General features: G+C 43.4%; 1 protein-coding gene across 1 annotated transcript; it reads right to left on the bottom strand.

Annotated features, from left to right (window-relative positions):
• Positions 1-5,605: 5,605 nt before the first annotated feature.
• Positions 5,606-7,537, bottom strand: SPCS1 (signal peptidase complex subunit 1 homolog (S. cerevisiae)). Its single transcript, XM_006876055.1, has 4 exons — positions 7,304-7,537; positions 6,903-6,962; positions 6,725-6,811; positions 5,606-5,731 (listed from the first exon to the last, which is right to left on the bottom strand). The coding sequence occupies exons 1-4, from the start codon at positions 7,535-7,537 to the stop codon at positions 5,606-5,608; spliced, it is 507 nt and encodes a 168-aa protein (XP_006876117.1).
• Positions 7,538-10,118: the final 2,581 nt, after the last annotated feature.

Here is a 10,118-nt window from a genome sequence, read left to right as displayed (position 1 = left end):
TTGTTTGATCATGATGTCCTTCTCCAGGGACTGGTCCCTCCTGATAATACGTACAAAGTTGTAAGAGATGAAGTCTGGCCATCCTGATTTCTAAGGAGTATTTCAACACAGATTTGTTTATTATTTTGGTGGTCCATGGTACTTTCAATATTCTCCTCCAATACCGTAACTCAAATGCATCAAATTTTCTAGAACTCAACATTTATAAACCCATCTGGTTCCAGTGCCCATTTGGTCTTTCTCAGCATTCACGTCTTGTATTCTCTGAAAAGTTGCCCTTTTACTTAAATTTCCTAACTTAGTAGTACATTAGTACTATTATTTTATTAGTACTATTATTTTTTAACAGTAGTACATTAGTACTAATAATTAAAAAAAAAATGTCTCCCCATACTCTATTTCTCTCATGTGTTTTTATTTTGCTTAAACATCAGGTTTTCATCCCACTCTCTTGGTTATTTTGTGGTTCTTTTTCTTTGGTTGAGTGCTTAATTTATTTTTCATCTTATTATGGAACATTTAAAAAAAAATTATTGTGAATTGAGTGAAGGTTTACAGAGAAGATCATCACTTTTACACTCAACAAATCATAAATCCTATATTTATTTCATCTCAGTGATTGCAATCCCCTCAATGGTTACATGGCGTATCCCACTTCGTTTCTTCTTTTTTTTTTTTTTTAACTTTTTATTGCGAACTGAGTGAAGCTTAACAGACAAGATCAGCAGCTTTACATTTAATAAATTATGTGCTTAGTTTCATCTCAATGATTACAATCCCCTCCCTGCAACAACACTTAAACGCTACTTACTGTGGCTTCCCTTTTACATTTTATACTTCACAAATGAACAAAGCAAAAATATTTGATATACACAAAATGAAAATGGTATGTTCATTTAAATATCCTCAGGGCATATTCTGCAAGCCAGCCTCCTGTCTGCAGGCATACAGCCTTACTCAGTCTACAACCTACAGCTGCTCTCTCTCCATGCCACCATCTCTCCCACCCTGTCAGATAGCTATCGCTGCTTTTCTAGGTAGGATCTCACGCTCCACTCATGCCCTACCTTCTTGATAGTCCTGGGATCATCTGTTTATGAAATGAAAGATGAACTACTTACTTCCTCCTTCCTTTTAGTTACATACCATCTACAATTACAGTTGTGACAATCACAATTAATCCTACTAACAATTACTCTTTGTTGAATCATATAAAATCCTATCAGCATCATCCCCTATCCACTTTCACTAGATCCATCTGGAGAAGAGGTAAACTATTCAGTGGGGATTCTACCTTACTCTCCTTGTTCTTAAACACTCTCACGAAAGCTTGTAAACCAGCCACCTGGTGCCCTTATACCCTCCCATTTTTGATAGCCAATGTCTAGATTGCCTATCTCTGTCAACCCAGTGCACTGAGGAAACAAACAAGCTTGTTGCTTGCTTCCATTCTGGTTGGAATTTTGAGCAACTGCATACATAACAAAAGTCCAGTTCATCAAATTCTAACGATTTACACTTGCTCAGTATCAAGCATCTTTATCTACTTCTTATTGAGTTCTGATCAGCTAGCTGTCTAAGCTGGCCAAATGGGTACTAGCTGTAAATTAGGGAGTTCATGCACACCTCCCTGCACTTCCTGAGCTTCACTCTCAGCTCTAGCCCCCTGTGGGTAGGTCCAGAAACTCAGAGTTCACACAGCTTCAGACCAGCCAAGCCTTCTCTCTCTCATCTCCATGTCTTCACTCAGCCCATGTCTTCACTGCTGCATTTCCCCCGACTTCCACACACAAGTAGACCAGGTTGGTTACCAACGAGCATACTAGACTGCTCCCAGGTTCCCTTTGAGTTTGTCTTAGGAGGTTTTCCTTGTTGGGCTGACTTTTCTTGCTTTGATGTCTCCAAAGTAAACAGCTTGCTTGATATTCTAACAGCCAAACTGGAACATTTTTTGAGTGAATTTTCCTCAGAATATACTTTGGCCATATGTTCAAGACTTACATATTATCTGTTGTTAGTTTCTAAATCACTGATTATTATGTTTTCGTTTTTCTCTTTTAGAAGTGTTTTAATTCCCATGTACTTAAGAAGCTCATGCTTTTAAACCCCAGCTACACTGCAGTATTATTAATATGATCTGCACAATCCTTACTTTTTGGGATTGTTTCTCTCTGTGGCTTCAGTATACGATCCATTATTGGAAAGGCTGTATGGACTTTTAGTAAATATAATTATCTGTTGTATACTAAGTTGGTTTTCTAGTAATTATCCAAACCTTCCATATCAGAACTGATTAATAGAATTTTGTGTTGAAGGAAATGTCCCGTATCTGTGTTTATAACAGTAACCACTAGCCATTTCTGGCTAATGAGAAATGTGGCTAGCTGATGGAGAAACCTAATTTTTAATTAAAACCCCCACAAAAACCTTTAAACTTTTTGCCATCAATTCCAACTCATAACAGAGCAAAACTGCCCTAAGGTTTCCAAGTATGTAACCTTTACAGAAGGTACACTGCCACATCTTTATCCCACGGGGTATCTATGGAGATCCAGCTACTGACCTTCCAGTTAGCAGCAGGGCGCTTTAACAACAATGCTATCAAGGCTCCTAATTTAAATAGATAGATGACTAGTAGCACCATACTGCACAGCACAGTTCTGAATCATTCATTAAATATCGAATACCTCTGGCACTTCACAATAATTACATCAGATACTGATACTAAACAAGCGGCAGTGAGCAAAAGGGCCTTTGTTCCCATGGAGTTTACCTTCTAGCCGGAAAACTGACAAATAATGTACCCTGATACATGCTAAATACCATTAAAAACTAATGTTGTTGTTATGTGCTGTCGAGTAAATTCCAACCCATAGCGACCCTGTATAAGGTTTCCATGGAGCAGCTGGTGAGCTTGAACCACCAACCTTGCATTTCAAAGGGCTTTGCAGTCTGGTGCATTAACCCACAGCGCCACATCAGGTAGGCTAAGTGAATTAAGAGTGATGGGCATGTATTTCATTAAGCTTTGTGAATTGAGTGTAGATTTACAAGCAGATCATCAGTTTTACATTCAACAAATCATATACTTTGCTTCATTATGATTGCAATCCCCTCCCTGTCCCAACAGTTAACAGGCTTTATCTCTTTTCACTTTTAATATTGCATTCCTCCACATTGTGTCTCCCGCTGCCTTCATCCTTCCTCTGCTAACCTTCCTCTTGTCGGATATTGCCTGCCCTAATACCCATGGTAAGAAGCTCTGGTAGCATAGTGGTTACGAATCGGGCTGCGAACCACGAGGTCAGCAGTTCTAAACTACCAGCTGTTCCATGGGAGAAAGATGAGGCTTTCTACTCCCGTGAAGATTTACACCTTTGGAAACCCTATACAGGGTCGCTATGAGTCGGAACCGACTGTAAGGCACATAACAACAATACCCATGGTATGGCGCTGTTAATGTGTCAAGACTGCAAAGCCGTTTGAACTGCAAGGTCAGGGGTTCAAGCTCACCAGCTGCTCCTCGGAAACCCTATACAGGGTCGCTATGAGTCGGAACCGACTCGAAGACACTCAACAACAACAATACCCATGTATCTTGATGGTTATAAATTTAATTGGTCAGGAAGGTCTCTCTATGGTGGCATCTCAGTTCTAGATCACTGCAATAAAGTATCACAATCAAGTGGATCACAAGAATTCATTGATTGTCCGTTGCATACAGTTTTACTTATTCTGTAATGTCGCCTATTGGGTGTACTAGTGTTGTTAAGTACTAACTCAGAATCACCCTGATAGGGTTTGGTGGGTTTTTTTTTTTTAAGTTTTTATTGTGAATTGAGTGATAGCTTACATGGGGAGAACATCGGCATTACACCGTTTCATTGCAATGATTACAATCTCCTCCGTGCATCATCATTCAACAGTATTTGCTTCCATTCCCTTTTCTGGGAGGGTGTACACAGAAACACTCAGGAATATATAATAATTTAAACCAAAGAGCACATTCTGTAAGCTTGCCTCCTGGCCGCCAGTACCCAGTCCCTCTCTTGCCATGAGTCTGGAGTCCTCAGCTTCTCCCTGTCTCCATGTCCTCATCTCTGCCTCCATCTTTGGTGTCATTGCTTCTCTGGATAGGGTCCCGCACCCTGCTTGTGCTCTTCCCCCTTGGCCAGCCTTTTTTTTTAAGAAGTTAGATAACCTTTATTTTAGGGTCAGTTATAGCCACAAAACATTACATTTATTCTATCTTTTTAAATCAAGATAAACTAATATAGAAAGTGTTTTATAGTTAAGCTAGCCATTCCATAATCAAGCTATTTTAGGAATATCAGGTGTAAAGGAGAACACTGATAAGGTTTTACGGGAGCAAAAAGCCTCATGTTTCTCCTGAGAAGTAGCTGGTGAGCTCCAACTGCCAACCTTGTGGTTTGTAGTTCAGTGCTTATTGTATGGAGCTACTGTGCTCCCCAAGTGTACAATAGCATTATGAAAAAAGTTTTTAAAAATTGTGAAAATCATGAAAGTGTGACAGCACATGCTGCTGGAAAAATGGCAGGGAACTTGCTTGATGTAGAGTTGCCGTAACCTCCAATTTGTAAAAAAACACAGTATTTGCAAAGCACAATAAAGTGAGACATGCCTGTATTTCTAAGGGAAGATGTTTCAGGCACAAGGAACAGCAAGTGCAAAACTCTTTTTACTTATCCCTGTCTACATAACCTTTCAAATTCTGAAAGGTAAAGTATTGGTCTATTATAGACTGACTTATATCCCCCAGAAAAATATATATGTTCAAGTCCTAACTTCTGGTACCTATAAATGTCTCATTTGCAGATGTAATGAGTGCCTATGTCATACTGGAATAAGGTAAGCCCTACACTCCACTCTAAGTGGTATTGTAAGAAAAGAGACACAGATGCAGTCGGGGAGACAGCCATAGTTTTCTTAAGCTCTCTGGAAATTTTTTTAGAGAATTTATTTTCTGGATCTTCTCTTTGGTCCATGCCAGGCGAGGCATGGATTAAATGTTTTCCTTCTTAATAACAGTCTTATTTCAGGGGTACCAAAGTATTCTTTACCTCAAATTTACATTAGTAAATTTATTCATAGGTTTTTGCTGTTGGTAAGACATATACTTGGAATTTGCAGATACAGAAAAGGACAGTGGACTTCTTAATAGTTTGATGAATAGTCTTGGTTGCAGAACAAGAATGGAGGAAAAAAAGACCCATGAGATTCAGACTGGGCTATGAGCTTTAATTGAATACATTACAGAGTTTTCTCAATGATAAAACTTTGATAGTTGTACTATGATTTATGAGGCATTTATTCTTCATATTTATGTAGACCTGAAAAGAAACTTTGCATACTTGTGTTTTCTGTTCTCCATTTCAGAAAAAGGTTATGAAAAGGCAGCCTAAAATATTTACAAATCAAAATCCACCTGGATTAGAAATGAAATATAAAAAGAATTCATATACACACAGCTGCACTGTAAGAACACAGGTGGCTTTTAACGCATGTTTTGGGTAGGAATGCAACTTAGCTCCTTCAAAAGGGCAAAAGCAGGTGCTACAGTAAAGGTGAACCACAAAAACCCCAATCAATTGTTTTTAGCATGTCTCTTAATTTTTCTATCCCCTGGTTTCTTGTCTTCTGGTCCTGAATCTTGAACAGGCAACCACTTGAGGGGGTGCCGGCGATAGATGGGCCATGGAGGAAGTGTCAGCTGGGCCAGAACAGAGAGAAAATGCATCAATTACAGCCATTAAACACTTCACAGAGCATTATGTGTAAAGTCTGGTTCCCAGATGATTCCACTGACACATTCTAACCCTTTGACAGAGTCCTGGTATAGTGCTATAGAATAAGCTGCAGACTGCTAACTGCAAGGTTCAAACCTTAAACAAGGTCTCTGTGAGTTGGAAACCGACTTGATGGCACTTAATCAATAACAACACCCCACTGTTCAGACAAGATACTGTAACATGAAGAAGCCTTAATGTTTAAATCAGGGGTGAGGACTGTCTATAAAGTCTGTGAAATCATGTTATCTGGCCCTGCCAAGGCAACAGCAGTTTCAGCTATCACACTGGTGGTGGTTATATGCCTCCAGTGGAGTTGGTTCTGACTCACAGCGATCCTGTACAGGGTTTGCCTGGCTGTATATCTTTATGGGAGCAGAAAGCCTCATCTTTCTCCCACGGGAACAGCTGGTAGTTTGGAACTGCTGACCCTGAGGTTAGCAGCCCAATTTGTAACCACTATGCTACCAGAGCTCCTTGCTATCACATTAGGAGTGAGTTAATTAAATGTTTAACCAAATTTTTAAGTTGGTAATTTTGTATGGCTCGTAAATGATGTTATACATTTTGGCAGAAAGATTTCCCATCCCTGGTTTAAATGAATGGCTTTAACAACTCAAGGAAAGGTGAGGAGGGATTGTGAAAACCATGAGGAATTCCTGCTTGTTTTAAACTTAAGACTACTGCTTGGAGGAGGTGCCAAGAAAATAAGCTGTGTATCCTTGTATGCAGCTCACACCATGTGACACTTTTTGGCATTCTAGTTTCCCAGTGACACTAAGGAAATTGATGGAAAAGCAGGATGGCAACATAAGCTAGTTGAGCACCTAGCTAGTTCTCAACTAGTTCCAATCAAATCAACTCAATTCAGAAAACCTTAGGGGGCACTAACATCCAATTACCCATAGCTTTCTTACCAAACATGAAAAAGCAAATCCGGCCATAACTATATAGACAGTCCATCCAAATTGTTCAGCCACGTACCCATAGATAAATCCAACTATCTAAAGACAAAGAGAGTATATTAAATGCAGTCACGCCGGAGAAGAAAAAGAAAAGAAGGGGGAAAAAAAAGGATGTAAAACCAATACTTACTGCAGAAAAAAGAATAATACCCTGAAACATCTGTTCAGCTAGCTTCTGGCCCTTGTAATCCTAGATATAAATGAGAGCAAAGCAGGAATTGGTTCCACCACCGAGAAGGTATTATTCCTGCCCTGGACTCCCAGCTTTGGCACAGGGCACCCTCAACAGCAGAGACACCCCTAAAACATAAGCAGAGCCCAATTCTGGGTTTCCCGGGGGATATGAGCATCCTAATGGAGCATGGGCATGGGGATCCTTGAGGGGGAAGGAGAGAAGAGCACCAGAAGGTACAACTCAGGGAAGAGGCTGGAAGGTAACTGCACGGCACCACATACGTGCTTAGATAGGGGCTGCGAAGCTGCCGGGCTTGGAGCAGTGGGCAGGGATGCCGTGCCGTGCCCCGCCCTCACCATTTGAGTGGGCAGCGAGCCCAGATGTTCCAACATGACTTCGTGAGACAGGCAGCACAGCTCAGGTAGAGGATACGCGGGCGAGAGCGGCAGCGACTCAGAAATGGACGGGGTAGGGGTCTGGGCCTGGGTAAAGCCTGGCGGTCCTGAAAAGCCAGAGAAGGTGATGGCCGCGGCCCCGGAAGCGGATGTCTCCGACGGTCCAATCCAGCTCGTCGCCCCGCCCCGCGCCATAGCTAAGTGACGTGCACTTTCAGAACTGGCTGCTGCCCGGAGCTCCTCCCGCCGGGGTTGAGGTGCCAACGGAGGCGACCGGGCTGAGACATCGCGAGCTCCAGGCAGGTTCGCCGTCTGTGCCGTTGGTTTCCGGGATCCGTGGCCCCGGTCTCTCAAACTGTCTTTAACTGTACTTCCGCGGCTTCAAAGCCGCTGACGCGTGCCGCGTCTCCATGACAACGGGCTTTCTCTGCGAGGACCCCGGCGGAGGGGCTGTCCTGCGGCGCCTGCTCTGCGCCACGCTTTCACTGTTGGAGCTGCGGACGGGCTGAGGGTTGAAGAACTACCTATCGGCCTCGGAGCTAGTGGGCCGGCCTTTATTTCCCGGAGTGTAGAAGACGCGGGTACCTGGCGCTGGTCCGGGATCCGGGGCCTGTGTCGCGGACGCTGAGCTGGCGGGGCGGGCCGGGGCGCGGGCGGCAACGACGGCGGCTCCTCCCCCGACTACCGGTAAGGTTGGCCCACGGCGAGCTTCTGGGGAAGGCGGCTTGCTGGAGAATTAACCTGGGGTCTTCCAGAGCGGGAGGCGTCGTCGCAAGGCCTCTCGGTCACTTTTAAGTGTGTAAGGTACCCTTGTGCCCTTAGAGTTTATTGGTGACCACTCCAGGCCACATTTTCGAGGGGAGATCCCGTGCCTTTGGCCGCCCCTAGCATCAGCACGGAGCAGAGTTCTCACCTAGCGGTCTCGAACTTGTTAACTGCATGCTCGCCTTCTTTACAGGCCCCTCACAGACCCAGACGGGACTCTCTTGATAAAGATCAGTTAAGGATTTAACTCTGTCCATCTCTAGAGGCTGCTGTAGATCTCGAAAGCTTAGAACGTTACTGTGTGCTACGTGGTGTTCTCACATTTCGGGGAGAATCCCGATCTGTGGATCTCAGCTGACTTTCTGGCTTCAGCTGTGTTGCTTGTTAGAGTTCACTATAGACTGTGGGATCGTAGCCTCCCAGAGAAGGGTGGTGTTTGACTGCCGTTCTTACTCAAGCTTACAGTAAATTTCCACAACACCTTCTCTGTGCCAGGCAATGTTGTTGTGAGGTGTCATCGAGTCGGAACCGACTCATAACGACCCCATGCACAGCAGAACGAAACAATGTCCAATCCTGGGCCAACCTCACTACCGCTGCCACGCTTGACGCCATCAATGATGTAACCTGGCTGATCCATCTCGTTGGGGGGGTCTTCCTCTTTTTCTCTGACCCTCCACCTTACCCAGCAAGACATCCTTCTCCAGCGACTGTTCTCTCCGGACAATGTGTCCAAAGTAGGAGAGACGAAGCCTAGCCATCCTGGCCTCCAAGGAGCACTCTGGGTGCACTTCTTCCAAAACAGATCTATTGGTTCTTTTGGCTGTCCATGGCACTTTCAGTATTCTCCTCCAACACCACAACTCAAAGGCATCAATTCCTTTGTTTTTCTATATCCCAAAGTGTGTCAACAGAGAAAGCCACACAGCCCCGGAAATACATAACAGCAGAATTAGCCTTAGAGTAGGGAGTGTCTCATACGGTTTAGCAGCTTGAGTACTAGTGGAAAGGTTGGTGTTTCATTGGGAGATAGTTCTGGCAATATGCTTCTGAAAGCCTTGAAAACTCTATAAAACTGTTCAGCTCTGCACACATTGGATTGTCCTGAGACAGAACTTACTCCATGGCAACTAACAAGGGAAACCCAGGAGATGTGGGTGCTCAGGGGAAGGTGCGGCCCAATGTGGGGACTCCTTGGATTCCTTAGAGCCAAGCCAGGAACTAGCCACAGAAAGCGGTAGGAGAAGGTGAATGTTTATCTTCAGTGCCTTCCAGCTTTTCTGCTTTAGTGAGACAACAGTTTTCTGATCTCAGGAGGAGCTAGTGCATGGGCTGACAGAAATAGATGGGAGGAGTTTATGCTGGTTATCCTGATGCTGTGCATTCTTTTCTTGGTGTGTTTTAACAGACATTCTGGTCACTGTAAATAGACGTCCCTTTTCCCTCCTCAAATCCACAGGGTGGCTATTGCTGTGCAGACTTTATGGTACTTGAGCTGTAAAGATATGATGGGAAAACAGAATTGCCTGTCAGATTTTGTTAGAGTTCCATTAGAATTCATGTTTTTTCTTGTGCTGGAAAATCTGTTTTCATGATTATAGCCAAAGATTGCATTCCCTTCCTGAGTTGAAAGCCAGCCTTTCACCTAGATTAATAAGACCATTCAACAAATAATCATGTACCTATTGCCAGACATGGGTTTTTTTGGTGGTGGTGGAGTGCCATGGAGTCGGTTTCGAGTCAGCGACCCTGCCAAATGTTTCTGAGACTGTAAATTCAGCAGAAAGCCTCATCTTTCTCCCACATAACAGCTGGTAGTTTTGAACTGCTGATTTCGCGGCTAGCAGCCCAACTCATAACCAGCTACCAGAGCTCCATTTAACGGCATTACATTTTTTTTTTTTTAATGTTTTATTGTGAATTATATGATAGTTTACATGGGGGAACTTTAGTTTTACATTCGTTCCATCATATATCATCTCATTGCCATGGTTCCAATCCCCTCCATGCA

The sequence above is a fragment of the Chrysochloris asiatica genome, unplaced genomic scaffold (genome assembly GCF_000296735.1).
Source record: "Chrysochloris asiatica unplaced genomic scaffold, ChrAsi1.0 scaffold00350, whole genome shotgun sequence".
NCBI lineage: Eukaryota > Metazoa > Chordata > Mammalia > Afrosoricida > Chrysochloridae > Chrysochloris > Chrysochloris asiatica.
This window is presented reverse-complemented; position numbering and strand designations above follow the sequence as displayed.

Coding starts and splice junctions, on each gene's coding strand:
- SPCS1 (XM_006876055.1), bottom strand. CDS start 7,537: ATGGCGCGGGGCGGGGCGACGAGCTGGATTGGACCGTCGGAGACATCC. Junction 6,812..6,902: donor GTATTATTCTTTTTTCTGCA/GTAAGTATTGGT, acceptor CTTTGTCTTTAG/ATAGTTGGATTTATCTATGG. Junction 5,732..6,724: donor GATTTGCTTTTTCATGTTTG/GTAAGAAAGCTA, acceptor GTTCTGGCCCAG/CTGACACTTCCTCCATGGCC.